Source organism: Podarcis gaigeae (genome assembly GCF_964106915.1).
Source record: "Podarcis gaigeae genome assembly, chromosome: 2".
Lineage (NCBI taxonomy): Eukaryota > Metazoa > Chordata > Lepidosauria > Squamata > Lacertidae > Podarcis > Podarcis gaigeae.
In genome coordinates this window covers 98,722,053-98,749,422 of record NC_139679.1, presented here as the reverse complement: position 1 = coordinate 98,749,422, position 27,370 = coordinate 98,722,053, and the positions used below count along the sequence as shown (strand labels likewise).

The 27,370-nt window shown below is 42.8% G+C and overlaps 1 protein-coding gene and 1 long non-coding RNA gene across 4 annotated transcripts in view; one reads left to right on the top strand and one right to left on the bottom strand.

The window, feature by feature from the left end:
* LMOD3 (leiomodin 3) lies at window positions 1-27,356 on the bottom strand. Of its 2 annotated transcripts, none has more exons than XM_083724251.1 (4): window positions 26,914-27,356; window positions 11,287-11,620; window positions 5,495-6,865; window positions 1-422 (listed from the first exon to the last, which is right to left on the bottom strand). In XM_083724251.1, the coding sequence occupies exons 1-4, from the start codon at window positions 26,916-26,918 to the stop codon at window positions 396-398; spliced, it is 1,737 nt and encodes a 578-aa protein (XP_083580377.1). In that variant the 5' UTR covers window positions 26,919-27,356; the 3' UTR covers window positions 1-395. The 2 variants fall into 2 exon arrangements, with proteins under 2 accessions (XP_083580377.1, XP_083580378.1); XM_083724252.1 differs by having other exon boundaries at window positions 26,910-27,355.
* LOC310838269 overlaps window positions 21,106-27,370 on the top strand; it is a 62,970-nt gene continuing 56,705 nt past the window's right edge. Inside the window, exon 1 of one of the 2 annotated variants that reach the window (XR_014560874.1) lies at window positions 21,106-21,187. This is a non-coding gene — a long non-coding RNA (uncharacterized lncRNA). The remainder of the gene's footprint in view (window positions 21,188-27,370) is intronic. The other variant, XR_014560873.1, reaches the window with a different exon arrangement.

Here is a 27,370-nt window from a genome sequence, read left to right as displayed (position 1 = left end):
TGCTTCTGTAAAGTTTAAAAGCAGAAGGCAACATGATTGCGACAGGGATTTCCTGAAGAAATCTATAAAAGTTATAACATAGGGGATAATATCCCTCTGCTCTCCGCCCCTACCCTCTGAAATTAAAGCCCAGCAAGCTGACGGAGACTATAGGGTGGCACTAGCCCATTACAAGAGCGTACATGTGAATTATTAACCATTTATACTGTTTCCATTCTATCCTTTTCAATCATCACTTCAACAGGTGGCATGCTTTAAGCATTGTTCCCATGTCTTCCATTTGAAGGAAACAGGCCCTGGAACAATATGAAGCAACACTTGCACAGTCTGTGTGTTTTGTTTTGTTCTTTTTCTTTCCTTCTCCAAGTTGTTTCCTTCAGCTGAATGGGGAGTAACTACTCCAGCTCTTTGGGAAGTGGCACCTGTGCAGCAAAAATAAGAAATGTAAATGTAGGGTAGTGGGGGAGGGGGAAGATATATCCTCATCACAATCTTCTTCCAAATGAAACAAAATGGTAACTGGGTTCAATTCCCCATCCATGGTATAAACAAAATAACTCTTCAATATATACCAGACACATTGTGACAATTCAATCCACTACAAGCAATAGATCAGGCATCCCCAACCTTTGGCCCTCCAGATGTTTTGGACTACAATTCCCATCATCCCTGACCATTGGTCCTGTTAGCTAGGGATCATGGGAGTTGTAGGCCAAAACATCTGGAGGGCCGCAGGTTGGGGATGCCTGCAATAGGTGATGTTCTCTTTACAACCAAACCCTAAATGCGTACTTTAGGCAATCCATCCATTTCAACAGAACTTACTTTCCACGTAAAATTATTACCAGGCTCAGCATAAGTTGTTGTCCACCATAAGTACATAGAGAGGGGGGTTTTAATTTTAGAAATGTCCCAGGTTTATAATTGTGCTTTTATTAAAGATTTGTGTTACTATTTTTTTGCAATATGCTTGGTAAAAAGGCATTCTACTGAGCTGCAGGTGTGACAAACAGCTGAACTGACAAGCCTAGGCCATCCAGGTGATGGATGGGATGAGTATGCTGGCTGTTGATTGTTCTCTAACGAGCATTGCAAGGTGCTTGTGGCTGGAAGACACTAAGTGCCAGGTGTGTGTCTCATCTGTTTATGCACACACACAACATCAGCCTGTTCCTTCCCTTCACTGAGGAGCACAGAGGGTCACAAACTGTATCTGGAATTTCTTCTATAAGGTAACTGCAGGCTGTCATGACTTACAGTGTGATATGTTTCTAAACTCATTTCCACTGATTTTCCATTGTGGGAATATATGGATTGTGGGAAGTAGAAGTGCTGGAATAGAAGGTGTGTACTGACCACCACCCCTTTCACCAGCAATAAAAGCCCCTCATTTAACTGTCCTCAAATTGACAAAATGGACATGCTGAGGAATGTCCTCCTGTGTTGTTTTATGTGACTGAAGCATTCTAGAAGTTTTACAGTTTGGAAGGCTACAATTAAACCACTAGACTAATGCATAAAAAAAGAAAAGGAGAAATAATGATGGGCATTAAATAAGATAAAATGCTCAAGCCCTGTTTGTCTATAACAGCTATTTAATTCAAGTTAAAACTAAGAATGCTACAACAGATCAAAACACAAAACATTAAAACTGGCTCTGATTTTAGATTGCCATGTTTCCAGACAGGAAACTAGCCCAGATGTCTTAACGTAATGAAGGGAACCGCCAGGAGGTGTAATGTATATTGCGTGACTTTCAAGCTTGGAAAATTACTTCTGAACTACCGAGGAAGACATAATTAAACGTAACTGCTATGGGTGACCTCAGTGATTAACAGGTGCAGGACACAGGACCTGATCCAAGTGAAAACATCCAAGGCATGCAAAACACCCGAAGGATAGAGATCTAATGTGGGTAAGCTTTTCCAGCTGTGTAATTGAGAGGGGGGATTTGTTGGAAAATGCACCCTGCATCTCCACATCTTGCAGTGCTCTTGATGGCTGACACTGGAGACGCCCCACCTGGGGTCAGAAGGATTTCAGACAAATGCTCCTCCTCAAGCAACATGACTAGAGAAGGAAAAATAAGAAGTACTGAATGGCAAATCTGGGCACTTTTTAGCCACTTCACTGTGTGTGAACACATATACATCACTCGCATATATTGGTGCCACAGTGTGGAGAATGTAAGATTTCATGCAAAGACCCACTGAATACACTTTATCCTTAATATGATGTGATTGCCCTTTTGGGAACAGAATCAGAATAAACAAACTGTAGCAGAAGGGCCAGTGGTTGCCACTATTGGGCACCTTCAGGTAGGAGATCACAGCCAACTTTCAGACCCTCTCTAGGACTTGCGCCTCCTCCTCATTATTGCTTTCTGTTCACATGTTCCATTAGTAATGTCAGCAGTGATGGAAGCAAGGTGAAGGAGAAGGAACCCAGCTCCCCTTGGGGGCCAACTCAAGGAAGAGGCTCACAAAGACATTTCATCCCAGCCCCCCAAGGGGGTGGGAGCCCAAAGCCAGCACTGGGTAGTTTCCAATACAGTGGTACCTCGGGTTACATACGCTTCAGGTTGCAGACTCCGCTAACCCAGAAATAGTACTTCAGGTTAAGAACTTTGCTTCAGGATGAGAACAGAAATCGTGCTCTGGCGGCGTGGCGACAGCAGGAGGCCCCATTAGCTTCCCATTAGAAGTGGTGCTTCAGGTTAAGAACAGTTTCAGGTTAAGAATGGACCTCCAGAACGAATTAAGTCCGTAACCAGAAGTACCACTGTACAGACTTAAATGCTGCAATTATAATGGATCTAAAAATGCTGATAACAACAGCATTGAAAGGCACATGCAGTGTTAATGCCATCCACCTGACAGCTGCAAAGTATGGCTGCACTCAGAGTAATATGGCCATATTAGCAACACCACCCCCACCCCCACTGACATCGGCATGTTGAGCATGAGAATATGTTGGAAGCCGCCCAGAGTGGCTGGAGCGACCCAGTCAGATGGGCGGCATATAAATAATAAGTTGTTGTTGGTTGTTGTTGTTATCAGTTGTCTGATTGGCAGCCTCTCTCTTTTAGCTGAAATTGCCAGAGACTGAACCCAGCGCAAAACATGGGTTCCTCCATCATGCAAGGGATCCTTCCAAAATTACTTTAGATAGCTACCATTAAAATTAGCTCTCTTCGGAAAACAGTAAATGTTCCACCCATAAACATACATCTTACTTTGGAATTTTTTTTTAAAATGTGGGTTTTTAAAACAATACAAAATACAAAGATTCCATCATTAGTATTTACATAATATTAATGTGAGTGCACAAATGAAGTTTGCATGCTTTGGATCCTAAGTCAGGAATAGAAGAGAGGTCTGCCCAGTTGCAGGCCATTCCCCCTTTCCCCTTCCCTCCAGCCTTCATGAGATATCTGCGGCGGAAATAAGGGGACAGAAAACCTTCCTTCCACAGCCATCACCAGTGGTGGTGGGGGAGGTCACCTCAATGGGGAGACACCACAGGGACTTCCCCTTTGGTGTCTCTCCTTCTGGGGAGAAACCTCCTTCTCCTTGCTTATTAGGGTGCAAGGACTGCACCCCCGTAAGAATGGCTGATGGATGGTGAAAAGACTGTGAGTGGGAGGCAGTACGTAAAGTGAAGATCTCTCAGAGTGAGAGACTGGATAAGAAAAGGGAAGTTAACCAGTGAAAGGTGGGAAGGTTTGTAATTTTCTCTGGTGAATGGGGAATTAAGAGTTATGTTTGTTCAGAGAGGTATTTGCATTTTTTTACATATTTTCTGAAGGTTTGGATATCCTCAGGGCTGGTGCTATTATTAGGCTGCCTAGGAGGGGCAGACCTCAGAGGGGCACAGTACTGACCTTCATAGTTTTACACAGATTAATTTTGTTACATCTTACAAATTTCTGACAGTATTTTACTTCTATATTTTGAAGAATTTCATCATTTTTGAGGTAATTCATACATTAGAATTTTTTAAAAAGTGTATATGAAATAGACTGCAGAGTTGATTGGAGGTTATGTTACATAAAAAGTGAAAATGCACTTCATTTTAAATCTTAAAAGTCACATCTTAAACTTGGCAACTTTATCAACTGAACATGCCCAAGCATCAGATACACTTCAGCTGAAGGAATAGGTGACAAAATTTGTAAAGGAAAAGGTACCAAAAATAATATTTTGATGTCCCTGAAACAGAGACTTTTCAGAGGCTTTAATTTTAATATCACAGGTTTGTTCAAAATTATTTGTGTGCTAAAACATTTTCTTTTGTACTTGAGAAAGACAATAAAAGATCGTTGTATTACTTATTCCTGCAATTTACAAATTTAGCAGTTTCAAGTTTTGTGTATTTCATTTTTTCTACAAGACATCTGGGGTGTGTGTGTGCAAGTACTTAGTCTTGCTTAGGGTGCAAAATAGCGTGACACCGGCACTGGATATCCTGCCGCTGATTTCACCCTCCCTTATTTTTTTAGGAGGCTGTTGTTGTTATTAGATGTGCATTATGTTTATAGTTGCACCTGAGATAAGCAGGTTATATGAGCTACTGGTTTGTACAGGTTTGTACCGAGCGTTTGGTTTGTAAGAGCGTGTATAATTTGGCACTGTTATTATATCATATTTATTACTATGTATTGCTTATTATTCTGAACTGTATCTGCATAACCATTCTAATTTTTTGTATTGTCTGGCTATTATGGGATATATTGACATACATTGTTTATTGTGTTCTATGTTGTAAACTGCCCTGTGGTTTATTTTGCTTTTTGTTTTTGTTTTGCAAAATGTGGTACAGTATATAAATGTTAAAAGTAAATAATAATAAATAACTGCTAATGTTAGCTATATATACAAATAGCTATATATACAAATTGCCAGTACATGACACCCAATTTAAATTAGGATAAGAGTAGGAGATAGGGGGACTACGATGCTATGGTTCCATATGCAGATCATTCCCTGCCTGCAATCTGCATATGGAAAATGTCCATATTAAAGTGAATCAAAAGTTTTCCTCCAGTGCAAATTGTGGCTCTGGATTGGGACTACAGTGGAGGTAAAGGATTTGTTCCTTACCCTCTCCCTTGTAGGGTGATGAACTGGATCAAGGGTGATGGGTTGGGATACACTGATACTTTGTCTAAATGCTTGCATTTAAAGCAGGTACCCCCAAACTCAGCCCTCCAGATGTTTTGGGACTACAACTCCCATCATCCCTGACCACTGGTCCTGTTAGCTAGGGATGATGGGAGTTGTAGTCCCAAAACATCTGGAGGGCCGAATTTGGGGGTGCCTGATTTAAAGGCTCAGAAACACAGCTTTTGCAATGTGGAATTTCACCCTTAGGATTCAGGCTATTTTCTCCACAACACACGGCTGTTGTCATCCCCAAATGACTCGATTTTGAATGAAATATCTTAAGATATTGCAGTATTTTCCTACTTCCTTTTTCACCCCATTGCACTCACCGGTTTCAGATAAGCTACATTGCTCTGGCGAATATCATTAAGTAGCTGATCTCTAGGAGTGACTTCCACCAGAGGAGGTGGCCGTCTTCTTGGAATAGGCTTGAGTGTCTTGATCACATCTTTGAGGTTGGTTTTTTCAGCAGGCTCCACATATTCTTTTATGGTGGGTTTCCGCTGGGTTCTCTTGAGTTTCACTATTTTGAAGTCGCCGCTGCTGACCTTTTCAGGTTCTGGTTTTCTTGCGGGTTCGTTTTTCCTGCCCGCAGATGGAGCTTTGGGGACTGGTGGCATTGGAGGTTGCATCGAAGGAGGCATCACTGAAGCAGGCACCGGTCCCCCTAGCAATTCCCACATGCCAGGAGGCAACCCGAGTCCGTTCTCTAACATGGCTATTAGCTCTTTCTGCTGTTTCCGTTGCTGCTGCTTTTGCTCCTCTATCCTTTTCTGCCTCTGTTTATCGAGGTTTCTGCTGAGCAGATTGGTGACCACCATTCTGGGACCTGGAAGTTCAAAGTGATACCCTATCTTGAGCAGCGTAGGGTTGGCTTTCAGTAACCTAGCGATCTCAGTTTCTGCTTGATGGCCCAACATGCTTCTCTGGTTGTGAAAGCGTAGCTCAGTCAGCTTCTCATTGTACTGCAGACACCTCATAATTGCAACAATTCCTTTACCCGAGATGAAATTTGAATCAATATTCAGTGTAGTGATGCTCCTGTTTTCACGCAGCATGTTGGCCAAGGCAAAAGCCACATTATCATCTGCCCCCACGTTGGCTAAACTGAACGTTTTGATGTGCTTATTCTTTTTCATAGCATTGACAAAGTCCACCAGCATTTCCTTGGGGATGTTCTCAATGTTGTTCAAGTTGAGTTCTGTCATGCTTGGGTCATTCTTCTGAACCTTTCTCAGGCTCTCATCTAAATTGGTTTGATTTCCTGAAGGCCTGGCACTTAACTTAATAAAATTAGTATCTACAGCTAATTTTTTGGGAATATTTAATTTTGATGCTTTCTTTTCATTATTGTCTTGTTTTTCATCTGATCCCTCTGTTTCCTGTTCATTTCTGCTGTCCTCTTCACCATATGGTTTCTTTGTTCCCAGTTCTTCCTTATCTTTCTCTTCGTCCTCCTCCTCCTGTTCTTCCTCTCCTTCCTCCTCCTCCTCCTCTTCATCCTCCTCCTCCTCCTCCTCTTCTTCTTCCTCTTCCTCCTCTTCTTCCTCCTCTTCCTCCTCTTCACCTTCCTCTTCCTCTTCTTCATTCTCTTTATAGTCTCTTACATCTCCATTTGTTTTCCCTGCATTGTTTTTCACCATCTGCTTCTCATTACTAATATCTGCAGAATTTTCTTCGGACTTCTCCACAGTGTGTCTCTGCAGAAAACAGAATGCTAAGAGCTGAAATAATTTAAAATGGTTTTGCCTCATCTACTAAATAAAACCAATAAAGTTGATGTGACATTTGAATTTGTTTCCCCACTGTGCAGATGAGTTACTTTAAAAGAAAATACACAGTTCTAAATTCCAGTATGTACTATGCTGGAATTTATTCTTTACTTTTCACAGTCCAAATGCTCTGATGTCAATATTATTTGAGTTTGTCTGCTACATTGTTGTTGTTGTTTAGTTGTTTAGTCGTGTCCGATTCTTCATGACCCCCTGGACCAGAGCATGCCAGGCCCTCCTGTCTTCCACTGCCTCCCGCAGTTTGGTCAGTAATGTCTGCTACGTTACTATTATACAATAACCTTTCATATGTCAAAATCTGGAAATAACTACTTCATTATTTTATAATGGGTTTCAAAATAATATACATTATTGGACTCATTCCGCAGTCAGGCTTGTTGTTCCATTTCTCCACAGATCCCTCTGGATGTCAAATGTATTGGTCTTCTAGCTAAAACATCCATTTCCCTCCACTGATTGCCCTGTTTTCCTATCCACAAAATAACTATTGTTTTAGAATTATTGTAATCATAGCATTTCTTTCTCCATCACCACATACAGGTGGACATTAAACAAGCCCCACAGGACATTGTAAAATAACATACATGTGGGGTTTTCAGTGGGGTCTGAGTAGCGTTTCCACCCCCGTTCAGCCCAGACACTGAGGTCCAGTTCCGAGGGCCTTACGGCAGTTCCCTCATTGCAAGAAGTGAGGTTACAAGGAACCAGGCAGAGGGCCTTCTCGGTAGTGGCACCTGCCCTGTGGAATGCCCTCCCATCATATGTCAGGGAGAGAAGTAACTATGCAAGCTATAGAAGACATCTGAAGGCAGCCCTGTATAGGGAAGTTTTTAATGTTTAATTATGTTTTTGTATATGCTGGAAGCTGCTCAAAGTGGCTGAACCAACCCAGTCAGATGGGTGGGGTACAAATACTAAAATTTATATTGTTTTAAATTTAGCGTGTATTTAATATTCTATTGGGAGCCACTCAGAATGGCTGTGGAAACCCAGCCAGATGGGGGTATAAATAATAAATTATTATATTATAAATTAGTAGTAGTAGTAGTAGTAGTAGTAGTAGTAGTAGTAGTAGTGACTGGCAGGGCAGAATGAGGTAGGGAAGCACTGCTCACCTGGCTTTGCAATATGGAAGTGTGAGAGGGGCAGGGAGGTAGGGAGGTTGGTGTGGTGTGGGGGCAGCAGTAGGAGGGTTGAATTGGGTCTGCAGCCATGCCCACACTGCATCACACTTCCTGCCACCTCTCCCCTCTCTTTTTCAGTTACTAGCAGTGACCTCTGTATTAGGAAGCCAGGTAAGCATCCCACCCTGCTCATGTTCTGTTCTGCCATTGGCTACTTACTAGGGGGTTATTTTTACTATTTTTAAAATGTTGAGAGCAATCATAGTACACATTCTTTGGTCCGAAAGACAATAAAGCTGAGATATGCTCAATGTTTAGATTTCCACTCTATATTTTTCTGGTAATTCTAAGATATCGGAATCCATATAATTTCCAACTCGGTGCCCCCTTTTCCCCTGGACCTGCTTAGCTTAGGTAGTTGTTAAAGATACTGGTAAAGGTAAAGGGACCCCTGACCATTAGGTCCAGTCGTGACCGACTCTGGGGTTGCGGTGCTCATCTCGCTTTATTGGCGGAGGGAGCTGGGGTACAGCTTCTGGGTCATTTGGCCAGCATGACTAAGCTGCTTCTGGTGAACCAGAGCAGCGCACGGAAACGCCATTTTCCTTCCCGCCGGAGCAGTACCTATTTATCTACTTGTACTTTGATGTGCTTTCAAACTGCTAAGTTGGCAGGAGCAGGGACCGAGCAATAGGAGCTCACCCCGTCGCAGGGATTCAAACTGCCGACCTTCTGATCGGCAAGTCCTAGGTTCTGTGATTTAACCCACAGCAGTAGTTTAGTTTAATTTCCAGCCATCCTAAAGTAATTTACAGTGCCTGCTAGAGTAAATTTGCCTGGCACCAGAAAGATGACAAAGTCAGCATCAAGCAAGCTTGGCTGGGAGAGCACTCAACAATTGGGGCGCTACCACAGGAAAGGCCTGTCTCTCATTGTCATCCTCCAAGCATCTCTCTTGTGGGCCTCACACTATATACCAGATTATACTAAAATCTTTTTAGTATAAATCTTTTAAATTAGCATGCTCTGCTGTTATCACTTCCTCTGGCTTTTCCTGAATAATTTTAGAGCAATACTAAGCACAATACAGGACGCGGTTGGCGCTGTGGTCTAAACCACAGAGCCTAGGGCTTGCCAATCAGAAGGTCGGCGGTTTGAATCCCTGCGACGGGGTGAGCTCCTGTTGCTCGGTCCCTGCTCCTGCCAACCTAGCAGTTCGAAAGCACATCAAAGTGCAAGTAGATAAATAGTTACCGCTCTGGCGGAAAGGTAAACGGCTTTTCTGTGCGCTGCTCTGGTTCACCAGAAGCGGCTTAGTCATGCTGGCCACATGACCCGGAAGCTGTACGCTGGCTCCCTCGGCCAATAAAGTGAGATGAGCGCCGCAACCCCAGAGTCGGTCACGACTGGACCTGATGGTCAGGGGGCCCTTTACCTTTAAGCACAATACAGTCTTTCTACTAGTCCTGGTGTAATTGCAGCAGTAACTGTAAGAGTCAGTCAGTAAAATATTTAAGCAATGTCTCAGTTTCAGCCAGGCAGGGTTATGGAACCCTAATTTCAATTCTCGCTCTTTTTCTTTGTTGTCTCATATCCTGTTAGATCTACTGTTTCTAATGGAGCAGGAGCAATAAAGTGTGAGAGAGGTCTCCTACCCCACTCCTCTGTCTGTGCCTTTTGTTCTATTTCTCTGTTCTCTGCTCTCCTCTGTTGACTAAGTCACTACTCTCTCTTCCACTATTTCCCCTAAACCACTACATATTCATTTTGCCCAAACCTCCGCTGACAACTGACCATTTCTAACTGATATACGCTGCTCACTTCTCAGTGCCTGGTATCTGGCTTCATCTTCATCCTGTCCGGGCGAGACTCCTGAGCACTTCTATGCAGGAATAGTCTTGTGAAAAGTCAGTACAAAACCTTCTCCTAAGGCAAGGCATTTCTAAACCTTGTAATGGAAAAGTGAAGCAAAATCAAGCACACAGTTGTTCCTGGCTTATTACATGCAATCCTGAGGACATTCCCCTCAGTGTTTCCCAAGCAAGGAAACATGTTTCCTCAGCTCTAGGACTGAAATTCTGAGTTATTGTGAAAACATGATTCCCACTCCCTGCTCCTGCAATTCTTGCATTTGTATGGTTTCCTCCCCTCACTTTTATTGTTTCTCTTTTCCTAAACCGCTTTGAGGTTTTGGGGTTGGTTTTTTTGCAGTCAAGCAGTGTATAAATTTTACGAAATACGTAAAATAAAATAGTGGTGTTTTTGTTTTTGTTTTTTTTTTTTTAAAAAAAGCTTAAAAGCCCCATATCTTTGCCTCTTTAGTATCTGAGAAGAATATGAGCCTGCTACTCCGTTTCTGCTTCCCTCATAGCTTGAATTGCTTTTGCTTAGACAGATAAATGTTTAAATTGCTGCTTTTAATTAGTGTGTTCTCTGTGTATCTTTTGTTGTGAGCTGCGTTTAATTATAAGAGAAGCAGGACACAAATAGCTTTAATCCATCAATCAATTCTTCCAAGGCTGAGTATTATCTATTTGAACCATTCAAGAAGGAATCTCCCCTCTCCCATGGAAGTCAGGGAGCATCTCGCAGCCAAAAGACCTCACCATTTCATCTCTAGGAGGGTGTGTGTATTCATCAGTTTCCAGTGCCTGTCTAAGGTACAGAGCTCTGTTCCTGCACAGCATACCTGCATCACACAAGAAGTAAGGAAAGCAAAGGCAGAGCAGCATGTCTTGCTCTTCCTGTGTCAGAACTCCATTTTTATTCTCAGACTTCACACCTGATCATGTGAGCTTCTGCACTGATCCAGTAATTCATTGGGCTTAGGTCATATGACAATAATTAAAACTGATTCAAAAACCACATACCGGCTAAAATAGTTAGGAAGCACCTTCCTTTATACAAGCTCGCTTTCCCTTTAAGATCCCAGGCAGCGGCATAGTCCAAGGGCTGTCTCTGAGACAGGTACATTTGTCTAGGATGTGGAGAAAGTCCTTTTGGGTGGGAGCTCTTCACCATGGAACTTCCTTCCCAAGAAGGTCTGCTCTGTCTGCATTTATAAAAGCCTGCAAAATGCCCCCCCCAAGCCTTGTAGCACAATTCAATTAACCTAATTATTATTTAGATGTTGCTATTCGGTGTGTTGTAGTTCCCACATCACCACGAGAAGCATGCAGAATAGGTGCATTTCCTGTTTCTTACCTCCGATGGCAAGAGAGTGACAGGCACTCTTTCATCCTCGTGCATCCGCCTTGAGGCCTTCTGCCAATACAGGTAGTCAACAAGAGATCTGTGGTCAAAGTTTCCCGTCGGTGGCTTTTCAGTCTGGTCTCTCTGTATCATTCCAACTGGCACTTCAGGGTCTGGAGCCATGACTTCCATTTCACATTGTAGCTCCTTCAGTTCTTCGGGGGAGAGGTTTGCTAGGATTTCATCTTCATCGATCTCTTCAGAACAGATTTCTTCTTGGTCAGAGTTTTGGCTGAACTCAGACATGTTCTTTGTTGATGTAAGGGGAAAAAAGACCCAGAAACACCTAAAGGAAATTTAAGAAAGACAATAACCAGAGCTGGTTATATCTTCTTCAATTTTATGAAACCCTCAATGCCCCTAAGGTTTGTGGGAAAGATTATTATTTTTTTGCCCGAAATTGCAGTACAACTCAATCTTAGGAGATGCTTGTGTAAGAGTGAGCGAGGGCTGGAGCATATGGTCGGTCTATATTAAGCAGCGCTTGGCTGGGGGAGGAGAATTTATGGAAGTGCTGCCATGTTCTGTTTTCAGCAGCTTGTGTCAGCTGTGTAAGCCCCTTCTGACATTTCAGTACAGCTGTTGTGTAGCGCTGCAGCTTCTTCGTGGCAATTTGCTGGAGGATTCCCCCAAGGATATGAGATTAATTGGCTCATGATATATACAAAATATTTAAATATAGGGAAATGAATGCTACTCAGGGTGGCCTGCGCATGACCCTCTATACCTCATAGGTCCACTCCAAGCTTAGCTAATGCTCAGGCTTTGTGCTGGTCACCAATTATTTTCATCCTCGGCACGTATCAGTCTTCAGAAAATGATTGATTTACGATGGCCAGTTTAAATGGCACTGGCAAAGATCGCTGTATTTATTGTCCCTAGCACTAAGGAATGCCCTTTGGGCACGTGCTCTGCGGAGTCACTGACATTTTGTTTTAACAAATCAAAGGAGCTGGACAACAGAAGCATCATCTGACAATAAGCAAAACAGCTGTTATTTTAAGAGAAACATTTCAGTGGAGAAAGAAACGAGGGAAAGTGTTATTTGTAGACTCCCATGACCCGCAAATAAGACCTACCCTGTAGCACAGTTCCTATTTGCTAATTATAAACATTTTGTATGATAGCACTTCAACAAATGCTGGTTTTTGCCTCTGCAGCTATTGCTATTGCAAGAAAATGTATGGCACCTTGTCCAGCATCACCATGAAGGCGGGGGCTTTTTCTAACTTACGTAAACTTTGCGCCAGGTGCGAACACCTCTGAGGTGCCTCCGTAAGCAGAGCCTTAGCCCAGAACAAGGACGCCTGCAGAAATAAAGATGCAGTAGCAGATGTCCTAATGCCTAGGGCCATGGCTTCATGAAGCCTTTGGAGAACCATCTCCATTCTTTGATCCTCAGCATTATTGGGGAGATCATCATCACCCTTGGCTGCATTAATCCCAGAAGCAAATGAAGAAACTGGGGAATGCACTAAGGGGCCTTCAGCTTGTCCATAATGCAATTGGGCAAAGTGTGAAATCTCTTGAGGGCCAAGATCAAGAAACCCTCTGGTATTGCCTATTCAGCCGAGGGGGAAGGGAACCACATTGGGCTTGATGCCTAGAGCAGTTGTCACTGTGGAGACTTCCCTCCTAGTTTTATCATCCTGCCCAGAAGCAGTCTTAGGGAGAGAAATCTCCAAAGTCCAGCATGCCTTCTTTCTTAATGGGGAGAAACCCTGGGAGCACAGGCAGGAACAGAGGCAAGGCTTGGTTGGCTCCTCCTCAATTACAGGCAGCTTAATCATGCTGGCCACATGACCCGGAAGCTAGCTGTGGACAAATGCCGGCTCCCTCGGCCAATAAAGCGAGATGAACGCCGCAACCCCATAGTCGGTCACGACTGGACCTAATGGTCTTTACCTTTACCTAATTAACATTATAAAAATAAAAAGAGCAGCAATGAGGGCCCTAAACAGAACCAGGATCATCAGGGACAGGGAGGTGGTATAACCCTCCCCCTCCCCTGCTGGCCCTGTTGAACCCTACCCCCAAGCTGCCATTTGTATCCTAATGCAGCCTCCATTGGCACCAGTGATGCTGCGTGTAGGCTGTCAATTAAAAGGAAGGTGTTGCATGACACTTACTCTTCCCAGCCAATCAAGACTTGAACAAAAGAGTGCAGGTGTGCCCATGGCAGACCATGCAAGACTTTAGCTTCAAGTGTTACTATTAGACTGAAAACTAAGCTCTAGCAGGATATTTTAAAAGATAATTCTGCTGGAATCAGAGTCTCATTGAGGCTTGCTTTGCAAACCAATAATTTCCCGAGTTATGTAAATACAGAACGAAACAAACTGACACAGAAAACTATAACTACACAGTTACAAGCAAGATGGGCCATATTTGTTAGTTTCATAATTGTAGTATTGAGGAAATAACATTGCATGGGAATGTGCATATCAGAGTTCTAATCATGGCTGGTGGGTGTTTTTTGTTTGTTTGTTTGTTTGTTTCCCAAATAAAGCTGCTTTTGGAGGGGTAATTCAGAATTGTGGAGAGCGGCACACAGTCTTTCTCCAGCCACGACTTGTGCACTCCAAATTGCCACATCATCTGCTTTTCCCTACAGGGTTCCAAACACGTGACTTCATAAATTCCTGTTTAGAGTAGAGGCGTGTCAGGCAGAGAAAAGGTTAAGCACCTCTTTCTCCCACACATCTTCTTCTCATTGCTCCCCATCTTTTCCTGGGGGAAGGGTTTCCTGCTGGGTTTCAGCTCCAAGAGCTTGCACAGAAAATGAAGTTAATTCCCCCGAGTTATTTACAACAATTCCTCCCAAAATGTATTGTATACGCGCACCTTTGTACTGCTGCGACACAGTTTTCTTCCTAGTCGGTGCTAAAGACCTTGACCTTTAGGCTGAATCAAAGGCTGCTTCAGTGACATAGATCTGAACTGAAAAAGATGGGCAGGTTTTCCTTCTGGGAGAACCAAGCAACTAAGCTGGTCCAGATGGTTGCTAGGGCAGTTCCTGTTTGTTGTGGGGAGAAGAATGTAAAACTGGAATGTGGACAAGAGGTCAGACGTTACACGTCCAATGACAACTATTGGTACCCTTCAGATATGCAAATAAAATACAGAAGAGGAAAAGTGGTTGGTTGCGCTCATGGGTAGTCCCTGAAGTACAGAAGGTTTTGCTTATTGCAGGTAACTATTACAACTTGCTATTTGCTGGAATTAACTCTGCCAGTGCAGAGTACACATATTGACAGAGACAGTTATAACCCAGCGACAGTTTAGCAGATATGGGCAAGGTTGGCTCTGGTTTTGGGTGTCATGAAAGAGCAGCACATTGTAATGTATACAATTAATATTTGTTGTATTTTTACTTCCAGGGAGTGGAATTTGTGGGATTTTGTACGTTTCCGAGCACAATTCAAAGTGTTGGTGCTGACCTTTAAAGCCCTAAATGGCCTCGGTCCAGTATATCTGAAGGAGCGTCTCCTCCCCCATCGTTCTGCCCGGACACTGAGGTCCAGCTCCGAGGGCCTTCTGGCGGTTCCCTCACTGCGAGAGGCCAAGTTACAGGGAACCAGGCAGAGGGCCTTCTCAGTAGTGGCGCCCGCCCTGTGGAATGCCCTCCCATCAGATGTCAAAGCGATAAACAACTACCTGACATTCAGAAGACATCTGAAGGCAGCCCTGTTCAGGGAAGTTTTTAATATGTGACATTTTAGTGTATTTTTCATCTCTGTTGGAAGCCGCCCAGAGTGGCTGGGGAAACCCAGCCAGATGGGCGCGGTACAAATAAATTATTATTATTATTATTATTATTATTATTATTATTATTATTATTATTATTATTATTATTTTCTGCTTCAAGGCCAGCCTTGGGTACTTGAGGAAAGGCAGGTGTTGTTTGCTGCTCAGCCACAAGACAAGGAAATGTATTGGAGTGGCCACTTATGGATTGGCAAAAAAGAGGAAATAAACCACCCAAGAAGTGGATGAAAGAGTAATTTCTTAAAAGGTGCACATGCTAATTTGGAAATAATTGCTTAATTTAAATAGAAATAAAATCTCACCACAATGGGGAAGATTGTGACCAGGTGATTTGTGTGTGCTTGATCAGTCTGATGTCCAGGCGTACTGCCCCTTTCTTCTTCAATTCTGTGATTGTATAAATGGGTAGACTGTCACTAGCTGGTGTTTAATTGTGGGTGCATTCTGCAGTGTATTATTGACGCAATAATAGTGCATTAGTGGTAGTTTTATTCTGGTTGTTTGTTCTGTGATGCCTTCCCAATGCTTCCACATTATTGCCACCCAAAGGGGCTATAGGGCAACAAACGCAGGACAAAAAATAAACCAGTTACAGGATTTCAACAGGTAGTTATGGGTTCTGCACTGACTGGAAATAAAGCAGTGTGACCATATCAAAGCTTCCACAGGTGCAAACAGTATTGAAAGGAATAATGTGTGCAACCACCCTAATAGTATGAGTACAAATGATAATGATTACACACTAAAAGGGAGGTCTGGAGGCAAAGGTGCTATCAGTATTTCTGGCACTTTACAAAATTACATAAGCTTGGTGTTCTTTTTTATAAAAAAACACACACACACACACAAATAAACGATCAAATGGTATATAGTTGACTAAGAGCCCCAGTACCTCTTTATTTAGAAACTTATCACTGTGGATTGATGAAAGAGGTGGGACTAGAAGTGGACTTAACACACTTTTCACTGCAAAGGATTTAAGGGGTCAGTTTGTGTTTTGCTTAGGAAAGTTTGTTCTTACTTGGGTGATCTAAGAACTACTTTAAATAGCATCACCATTAGTTAAGTGAAAGAGATGGCTCGCTTCTTTTTTATTTTAAAAAAGGAATAGGTTCTGTTTATTGCCAATAATTCATTGCTGATTAGTATTTGTTCCCAACCACTGTGCTCTTTGAAAACCAGGTTTGAAAATCAATTACCAAAGACTAAGTTTGCCCACTCCATTCAGAAGCCTACAACTCAACAAATAGGATGAATGCACTAGATTTATTGTATGTCTATTATAGGTATACACTATGCCAGGAATAGCCAATACAGTGCCCTCAATATGCTGTTGGACTAAATTTCCTTAATCCATTTGCCATGCTGATTGGGGCTGATGGGAACTGGGAGGCACTGTTGACTACCCCTACAGTTTGTTGTTGCTAGTAAAAAGCAAAGATAAGCAGACATGGGAGAAGTTAAAACAAGCTAACCACGTAAGTAGAGGAGGTATGGCCTTCTGTCATGGATGAGCTATTTGAGATTCCCGCATTCCAGGGGGTTGGACTAGATGACCCATGGGGGTCCCTTTCAACTCCACAACTCAATTATTCTGTAACTAATCTATTGCTACCCCCTCCCCCAAATATCCCATGAAGGCTATATGTTAGGGTATAACCCAAGGAAAACTGTACTAGACTAGGGACCACAGACTTCAATGGAAGAATTCACCATGTCCTTGCTTCCTCTCATTACAAACCAGATTTTATTTGGATGTGCTGAATTTAGAGCGGATTTCTCTTTTGCAAATTAGACTAATTCTTGGGTTGTGTCATTGCTTGCCACTTGACCTTGCTGTCTACCCCCACTTTTCTACATAAGTCACCCACCTGTTCTACTTTTCTAAGGTGTTTTGAGAGTGAAAGAAAAGGGTGAAGTGAGATTTTAAAATACTGTTTGGAAATACTCGATTCGAATCAACTAAATTAACATATTTGTCTTCCGCTCTGGATTAGCTGTTTCATATAATCTGCTGTTGATTGATTACACTAGAGGTTTTCAACCTTTTTGAGTCCACGGCTCCCCTGACCAACTACATTCTTTCTGCGGTACCCTTGTGGCACTCAGGAGCCCAGTTAGGTCACCCCTTGCCTGCAGAGCTGGCAGCCTCTCCCCTTTTTCCGAACACCCTCCCTTGTGGAGTGGTCCCTCAGCCTCCTCTCCTCTCCCCTCTCCTTGGGAATCCTCTGGGCAGCCACTTCTGCTGCCCCTGGTCTCTGAGCTGCCACCCCCTGCCCCAAAGAGAATTGCCTGGGAAGCACCCCCTGGCCAGCCCCAGAGGCACCATTTGCCTGGGGAGCTTGTCGCCAGGGCTGCTGCAGTAAACAGCCGTGCAAGCCTTTGGGAGGCAGAGATGCGAGAGGGCATCACAGGAGGGAGGGAAGGAAAGGGGGACACAGGCCAGTATTGCCTGCGGCACCCCTGACCATCATTCAAGGCACCCCAGGGTGCCATGGCACACTGGTTGAAAACCACTGGATTACATTAATAATTTGTTTCATCCTATCCCAAAAGCTCATTTTCTATAAAAGTATAACTATTAGTCTACCTATTCCTAGCCATCAAAGGCTAGATTTCAGTCATGTAACATGTAACAAGTATATTTCAGCATGCCCACCTTTCTATGGTGCCTAGAAAGGGCCTCAGTAAATAACCCCTCAAAAATTCACAATGCATGCTCTTACTGTTCGGTTTCTGTGTGCAGTGGCTCAGTGAACACACACCCTTAAATATCCCCACATTTCATTGGCTACCAGGACTGGACACCCCCCCCCCCCAATTCTAAACAGAGGGGAGGTGCAAAAAGCTGCTCACTGTGAGGAAAGGGTGTCTGGTGTAGCTGTAGTTAAGTTTGCAGATGATACAAAGGTGGTTGGTTTAATCACTGCTGGAGAAGGGGAGGCGGCCTATAGGAAGGAAGTTGAGCAGGAGACTTCCGGGTTGGCGCCTCCGGCAATGGCGGAGCTCCTCCGATCGGGAGGAACTTGCTCCGTGGAAAGCAGGGTCTGACCGCCACGGCAAAGGCGAAGACCCACTGAAATCACAGGCGGGAGAAGCTTGTGAACCTGGGATTCGGCTGGCACCTTTTGCGCCTCCCCTACTCGCGGGGAAACCCTGTTTTGGGGATCCAGAGGGACGTGGGGTGAGTGGTGCGGTGCTTCGAATTGACTGCTTCTTTCACGGAGTGAAGCCGCATTGCTGTTGCCAGAGAGCGCTGACTTTTTCCTGTGGAAAATTGGACTTTAAACAACTACCCGTGAGTAGAACGGAAAATTGGATCTTTAAATACCTTAATTTGGCACCGAAACGGGAAGGTTTTAAACAGGAAGTCCGCCTTCCTCTTTTGTAAATAGATTGAAGCAAAGACGTTACAAGCTAAAGTCTCGGAAAGCCTTTGGCAAAGGATTAAATTTCCATCGGTTAAAATTATCAAACCCCCCTTGGGAGCAGGAGAAGAGGGGGGGGGGGATTTTGGACCTAGCGAGCCTGCAGGAGAGAGTGAAAAATCAAATTACCACTGCTCTGAACCTGGAAACGGGCTGCCAGAAAGAGTGACGTTTTGGGAGAGTTCATTGACTGTCAACAGAATGTATTTGACAGCTAGCTAAATAAGAGAAATATACTGTTTCCATTGTCCTCTTCTGCGTTTAAAAAGGAGGAAAAGTAACTAAAAATTGAAACTATCTTTATTGCTTGAGTTGTGCTTGAAAGGATTGATACAAGTGGAGACTGTTTCCCTCTAGAGGGAGCTTTTGAAACTGTTACAGGAGTGTAACTGGGGAATCTCCAGCTGCAAGATAAGAAATTGTGAGAACCAGGGATTGACCTTGGACCATTTAAAAATGTTGACAAGAGAAGCCATAGTGACTGCATTATGTAAGATAAGCTATTCGCTGGAACAGCTTCATAAGAAGACAGATGATATGACTACTAAAATTGACAACTTGGGACAAAAAGCGATTAATTTGAGACAAAAAGTAAGCACCAACACAGAAATTATTCAGGACTTGGTACAGGAATCTACTTTGGCAGGACAAATTGTGGAGGAGAAGGAGAAAGCTGTTGTTGTCGAACCTAAAGTAATACAAGCGGGATCCTCAGCCTTACAGAAGCAAATTGAGGACTATAAATTGAGGCCTTTCATGATTGAATCTAGAAAAAGTCAGATTTTGAGGATCGGAGCCCGGCTTGGATTGGAGAAGGAAAGTTGGAAAGATCCCTCTATGCAGGGATTAACGGACTTTTGGGATATGGACTTGGGTCAGGAGGAGATTGAAGTTCTGGGGGGGTTTGGTTTTGGAGGAAGCTTGAAACATGTCCTGAAATACTTTATGGATCTTAACTTTAACTATGGAAATTTGGCTGACCTGTCAAGAAGGAATAAAAGCATTGTTAGGTTGGAGTCTCCCCGAGATCTGCTCTTTATCATTAAAGAATATGAAGAAGACTTGCAGAAGGGACTTGGAAAAGAGTTAAAAGCCTCGGACATAAGATCTCCAGGTTGATGGACTATATGGAATTGACGGAAAGGACTGGCAGAATCTGAGACCAGGGAGAAGAGATGGTGGAAGAAGATTGGAAAATCTAAAGTTTATTTATAGAAATACTGTAAAATTAATGAGTGATAGAAAAATGTTGGAATGAAATTTTATGGCCTTAGTAGAAATGTTATAAGGAGTTAAGCATATACAAGTATTCTAGTTTTAATGGAAAATAAGGTTAAAAATATGTTAAGATATTTATAATATGACAGAAAATAGAGAAAGATGGAAAGGATTTGCTGAAACAATCAATAGAAGTGGAATACAAAAAGGGAGTTGAGAGGAGGTCGATGAAACAAGGGAATGAAAGATAGAGTATGGAAAAGGCGTGATGTATGTTTTTAAATTGTTTTTGTTTTGTTTCGTTTAGGGTTAGGGTTAGGGATAGGGTTTTGTTTAGTTTAATGTGTTTAGTTTAATGTGTTAAGGTTGTGTTTTGTATTGTTTATATTTTGTATTGTATTGTTTTTTTTCCTTTTTCTTTTTTCTTTTTTCTTTTCTTCTTTTCCTTTTTTGTAAGCTTTAAAAGTAATTTTTTTTAAAAAAAAAAGGAAGTTGAGCAGTTGGGGAGTGGTGCAGGAAAAACAACTTACTCCTTAACTTAAACAAAAGAGATTATTGTGGACTTTAGGAAATGTAAATTGAATATTCAGCCACTTATTATTGAGGGGAAGTGCGTGGAACAGGTGTCGGTGTTTCGATTTCTGGGAATGGAGTTGAGAGATGACCTAACCTGGGGAGAAAACAGCAAAGACCTGCTGAAGAGAGCACAGCAGATGTTATATTTTCTGAGAATCCTGTGGAAAAACAATCTCTCAAAGGACCTATTGATGGCATTTTACCATAGTACTGTGGAGAGTGTATTAATTTATGGTCTGTGTGTGGTTTGGGAGCTGCACAGTCAGGGGAAAAACAATGCTGTCCAGGGTTGTAAAGACTGCAGGGAGAATAATTGGGTGCACTCTTCCCACCTTAGATCAAATATAAGTTGTCAGGTGCCATAAGAAACTTGCAGAGATAGCGCAGGATAGTGCGCACCCCAGAAATGATCTCTTTCAGCTTCTGCCTTCTGGAAGAAGGTACAGGGTTATAAAGACTATGACTAGCCGCCTGAGAAACAGTTTCTACCCAAATGCAATTCTGGTTTTAAATACAGTATAAGGAGTATCTATAGGAGTATATTGTATTTTAAAATGGGGTTTCAGAGTTTTTAGGGGTTTTTGAATGTCTTATGTAGATTTTTCAATTTCATTGTTCTGTATGGGACAATGACAATAAAGATACCATATCGTATAGTATCGTAATTTAATACTGGTGAGGAGTGATGCACCAATTTCTCTGTTTCTGCTTTTTAAGATGTACTGCCAGCCATTTTAGGTTACGCCACACACCCATAGCAGCCATTTTGTGACCGGCATCCGTGGGTCTTTCAAAATTCCAAATGTGCCCGTTGGCTGCAAAAAGTTAGCAAGCCCTGTGAGTCTAGGCACATTCTGAAACTGGTAAGTCCCAACCCTGATGAGCAGAAATAGGCCCTAAATAAAGGGACTATTTATTTGATATACTCAAAATGTGACTAATTGCTCAACCTAGAGTTTTGCTTTTTGGTGCTTATGCCCAGGACATATCATTATACAGTGGTACCTCTGGTTACGAACTTAATTTGTTCCGGAGGTCCGTTCTTAACCTGAAACTGTTCTTAACCTGAGGTACCACTTTAGCTAATGGGGCCTCCTGCTGCTGCCACACCACCGTGTGATTTCTGTTCTTATCCTGAGGTAAAGTTCTTAACCCAAGGTACTACTTCCGGGTTAGCAGAGTCTGTAACCCGAAGTGTTTGTAACACAAGGTACCACTGTGTTTTATGCCTGTGTAAGCACAACATCAGCCTCTCTTGTCCTGTTCTAAACACCAGGATAGTCATCCATAACGCAGCCCATAAATGGCTTCCTGATGTTATCAAATAAATCAACTGTGGTCTCTTGCTGGCATCTTATTCTCTCAAACCATGCCATTTGGGTCACTGAAGCGATCCATTCACCACTTGCAAATCTCCTGCTGATTTCTTGTCTGTAAATAAAGTACTTAGCTGCCCTCTTATATTTCCCTGATCTGCAACCGTTCCATCTTGAGGCCACGAGCTTGTGCGATCTGCTAAGTTAAGGTCAAGCCTCTTGTTAGGGCCTCTGCAGAGGAATTATCGAGGGAACACGAGATATTGTTGGCTCATAAGGAACAGCAATTTTGATTTGCCTTTTCCATGTATTCTGCCTTATCTCTGGTGGAACTTTGACCATGGAAGAGCTACCTTCTAAGATAAGGCCTAAACTTGTGTTCACTGGTAGCAAGCTATGTTCTGGAAACTGCCCAGAGACCTCTGGATATACGGTGGTATATTATTATTATTATTATTATTATTATTATTATTATTAATTAATGTGTCTGTGTGGCTTTGCTTTTTCATAGTATTGCTTGTTTAATATTTCAGGTAAGACTATGAATTATGAGTGGAACATTCATACAGCTGTCACTAGAATTACCAACCTAATTTTAAATGTATTTTGCATTCTTACAGATTGGTGCTGTGTAATACAAAGTGTAATCATACATATATTAATTCACTTAGCCAACCTGATCTTCCTATTTTACTTTCCATTATTTCCCAACATGATCCTCTAACACCAGGCAGAGGATGCTTCTAAACATTCATCCTGATTAGACATTGACTATTCAATGAGCAGTCATTCTGATCTGTTTGCAGGGAGGTTAGCCAGTGTTGCATCAAAACAAGTGCTATCTCACACTGTCTCATGGCATTCCTCATTGCAAAAAGTCCAGCCTTTTGCTGAAGTGGGTTTGTTGCACAGGAGCTGCAAATGAGCTTTAATTGTGCAATATGAGTTTGCTGGTATGCAATTGAATCCTGCCCCCCCAAAAGTGACAGACTGGAGGTGCCCTGAGCCATTCAGTTTTCATCCCCAACCTGTACCAAACGTGAAAATACAATGAGAAATAGTGTCAAGCTTCAGTAAATGAAATTTAATTCCTCTGTATATGTGTAAATGGCTGTATATGTTAGAACCCTCGCTTTTTTAAACATAAAGAATTGTGAATCTTCTTTTGGTTCTTCCAGCCATCCTGAATCTACCTCGTCCATCCTATCCAATCGAATCCAAAAATTTAAAAAAGAACATTTGGCCAATCTTTTTGACAGATTTGTCTCTAAGGGTGCATGATACGTCAGGGTGTGTTTTTTGTTTTGTTTCATTTTCCCAGTCTTACATTTGGTTCTCCACATTTCCACATGAGTGTGAGATTACTATTTTTTTAGTTCTCATGAAAATTCATCAGATTTTCGTGTCAATTTCTTCTTTAATATATAGTGGTACCTCTGGATGCGAACGGGATCTGTTCCGGAGCCCTGTTAACATCCTGAGTAGAAGGCAATCCGCATCTGCGCGTGCACGGGTCGCGATTTGCTGCTTCTGCGCATGCGCGTGACATCATATTTTTTTTGAAAATAATATTTATTAAAGTTTTAACAGTTACAAAAAGAAAAAAGAAAAACACCATATTAAACAAAGACAAAACAGCACATCACAATAAGGAAAAAGAAAAAAAATGCGCGTGACATCATTTTGAGCGTCTGTGCATGCGCAATCGGCGAAACCCAGAAGTAAAGCATTCCGTTACTTCCGGGGCGCTGCGGAGTGTAACCTGAAAACCCTCAACCTGAAGCATATTTAACCCAAGGTATGACTGTACACGGTATATTTAACCCAAGGTATGACTGGGACACGGGTGGCGCTGTGGGTAAAACCTCAGCACCTAGGACTTGCCGATCGTATGGTCGGCGGTTCGAATCCCCACGGCGGGGTGCGCTCCCGTCGTTCGGTCCCAGTGCCTGCCAACCTAGCAGTTCGAAAGCACCTCTGGGTGCAAGTAGATAAATAGGGACCGCTTACCAGAGGGAAGGTAAACGAAGTGTCTGCGCACAGCGCTGGCTCCCGGCCTATAGAGTGAGATGAGCACACAACCCTAGAGTCTGGCAAGACTGGCCCATATGGGCAGGGGTACCTTTACCTTTACCTTTATGACTGTACACATATTTGTAGGCAGTTTTCCTAATTTAAACATTTTTCCAAAGCAATTTGCCCTAATATAATGCATTTTTGTATGTTATTTTCACATACTATGCATACTATGTATCTATGTGCACACTTTACCCCAGTTCCTGCATTTTTCTTTACATTATTTGGATGGAAAAGAATACTACAAAATTCAAAGATGTACAAATTTAGGGTGGCTGTGATCACACAAACCAACCTGGACCCTGTGCTTGTCATGTGATGCCCTTCTTTGTCCCCCCCTCTTTGAGAGATTCAGTGGGTGGCAACAAGAGAAGGGGCCTTTTCTGTGGTGATTCCTATGGAATGCTCTCCCCAGAGAGGCTTGCCTGGCGCCTTCATTACAGGTCTTAGGTGCCAGGCAAACTCATTCATCTTTCCTAGGCCTTTATCTATTAAATAGATGTTACCTGCCTCACATAAGCCTCAAGAGCTACCCTGAAAGGGGGTTCAGATTACGCAACGCTTGGGATACATAAGTTCCAACCAAGATAGAACTTTGAAATCTAGCACTTAGAATTAAAAATGAAACTGTTTGAGTACTAGTCCATGGGTAGGCAAACTAAGGCCTGGGGACTGGATGCGGCCCAGTCACCTTCTAAATCTGGCCCGCGGACAGTCCAGGAATCGGCGTGTTTTTACATGAGTAGAATGTGCGCTTTTATTTAAAATGCATCTCTGGGTTATGTGTGGGGCCTGCCTGGTGTTTTTACATGAGTAGAATGTGTGCTTTTATTTAAAATGCATCTCTGGGTTATTTGTGGGGCATAGGAATTCGTTCATTCCCCCCCCTTCAAAATACAGTCCGGCCCCCCACAAGGTCTGAGGGACAGTGGACTGGCCCCCTGCTGAAAAAGTTTTCTTACCCCTGCTAATCTAACAGTAGCATTCTGTTAGTCTTCTGCTGGTCTTCAAAAACAGCCTCACACACAACATATTGCAGTAGTCTAATCTGCAGACTACCATAATATGGAGAATAGTTTCTGATATATCGCTGTCTAGGAGCCATATCTGGCATACCAGCCATAGCTGGTGTGAGGCACTTCATGACACCAATGTCACTCAAACATCCAAAGACAGGACCACATCTGATGGCAATCTCAGCAGATACACACTGGCCAGAGTTGCCCAATGTGAGCATATCTCATTTGCTACTGTCCAGCATCAACGGTTAAGAAATTAAGTATTTTTCATGGCTTAGATGAAGGTAAAAAGACCATCCAGTGACTGTCTCTACATCATCAAATTCCTGAGTTGCTGAATATACTTGATCTAAATGTATAATTCTTGAATTTCTCCCAATTTACCTGAAGCTAAGATTAGTTGAACAGATTTGTTTTGAAAAACTTGACAAGCTCAAGCATTTATCCTTTAGCAAACCTGACTGAAATTCTGGGAAGCATCATTACTGACATGCCTCTTAAAGATGTCCCATAATTTCAGCATAAATTGTCATGCTAACAATTTTTCATTTGCTAGAAAAGGCACATTGATTTTTAGAACTAGCAAGTTACATAGGCACAGAGAAAATGGTTTATTTTATGGAACTGTATATAATGTGTGATTGTCTAACATTCAAAGAGTGTTTTATGTAGAATGCATTACTGCATAATGTGAAGAATTTATGGAAACAATAGTTGTCAATTTCCCCCAAGAAAATGGGCCATGTTAAGTTTGTTCATATCATTTTATGTTTTTTTATTCCTTTGTCAGAGAGGCATCAGGCAATACATAGACTCATAGAATTGTAGATCTGGAAGGGACCCAAGGGTCATCTAGTCCAACCCGTTGCAATGCAGAAATCTCAACTAAAGCATACATGACAGTATATTTCTCCTTTGTTCCCTTCAGTAGTTTTGTCATATAAAATGTGACTTTTATCAACATAGTGTTTTACTATTGAGGAAGCAAAAAACATAAAATAAATTCATGTAAATGCTTTAAATACTTACTGTATTCAAACATACATCTTTTGATTTCTTAGCCCATAACTGTCAGACATATGCATGTACACACAGACACAAGTACAACATATTTTCAGGTTTTTCTCTGTAAACATGAGGTCTAGAAAATTAATCATAAAAACAGGGAAGGATTGTCAAGCTAAACTTTTACCATATAAAAACCTTAACAGTTCAGCAAAAGCAAAAGTGTGAATACTGGGGGTATATAGGCTGTGATACTCATCACTGAATATATTCAGAAGTAGGTGCCATTGAAATGAATGGAATTTATTTCCACGTCGGTATACATAGGATATGGGACGCAGGTGGCGCTGTGGGTTAAAGCCTCAGCGCCTAGGACTTGCCGATCGAAAGGTCGGCGGTTCGAATCCCTGCGGCGGGGTGCGCTCCTGCTGCTCGGTCCCAGCGCCTGCCAACCTAGCAGTTCGAAAGCACCTCCGGGTGCAAGTAGATAAATAGGGACCGCTTACCAGCGGGAAGGTAAACGGCGTTTCCGTGTGCGGCTCTGGCTCGCCAGAGCAGCGATGTCACGCTGGCCACGTGACCCGGAAGTGTCTCCGGACAGCGCTGGCCCCTGGCCTCTTAAGTGAGATGGGCGCACAACCCCAGAGTCTGTCAAGACTGGCCCATACGGGCAGGGGTACCTTTACCTTTACCTATACATAGGATTGTAGTAAGGTAAAGCTAAAGGTACCCCTGACCATTAGGTCCAGTCATGGCCGACTCTGGGGTTGCAGTGCTCATCTCGCTTTACTGGCCGAGGGAGCCAGCGTACAGCTTCCGGGTCATGTGGTCAGCATGACTAAGCCACTTCTGGCAAACCAGAGCAGCGCACGGAAACACCGTTTACCTTCCTGCCGAAGTGGTATTTATTCATCGACTTGCACTTTGACGTGCTTTCGAACTGCCGAACGGCCAGGTTGGCAGGAGCAGGGACCGAGCAACGGGAGCTCACCCCGCCGCAGGGATTATAGTACAGTCACCTATAAAAGGCATAAATCCTTTTATAGTACATCACATAAAGTACATCACATAAATCCGAGCCATTAAGGGCTGACTTTCAGAAGAAACAGTATGGCATAGGAAACACCAAAGCGAAGCAAGTATTTATGGTTTCTGATGTAAGCACTTACCTACAGCATGGGCAGGTATAGAGATCCCAGGCGAGTGGGCCACAATAGCCTTTTGCTCAACACCTGTGCTGCATCTTTTTCCAACTCTTCAGCCTTCAGTTCTACCTCCAAACGAAGCCGTGTCAGATGAAAGAGCAGCAGCAACCAACATGCTCACCTCCTCATGTGTCACCATTTCAATCCTAGGTAGTGGGGTCATCAAAACATGCCTGAAGTGCCTCAAATGTTGAATGGGTTCTATTTTTAAGATAACTGATGGGACAAGTGCTGACTCCAAATACTTCAGAGCAAATTCTGCCCCACTAGTCTTTCATTTAATTTTTTTGCTGATAACCCCCTCCTTCAGAACCCGCCTCATTTATGGCTCTCTCCGTGGTGCCAGAACTTTAACCGGAGCCAACTGGAGAGAATGTACCCATGAAACTTAAACCTTGCCTCGTTTGTAAACTACTTTGTAACTA

Excerpts from the sequence above, each read along its gene's own strand:
- LMOD3 (XM_083724251.1), bottom strand. Across the intron at positions 6,866-11,286 it reads TCACTCTCTTGCCATCGGAG|AGACACACTGTGGAGAAGTC; the intron begins GTAAGAAACAGG and ends TGTTTTCTGCAG. Across the intron at positions 423-5,494 it reads ATGTAGCTTATCTGAAACCG|GTGCCACTTCCCAAAGAGCT; the intron begins GTGAGTGCAATG and ends TTTGCTGCACAG.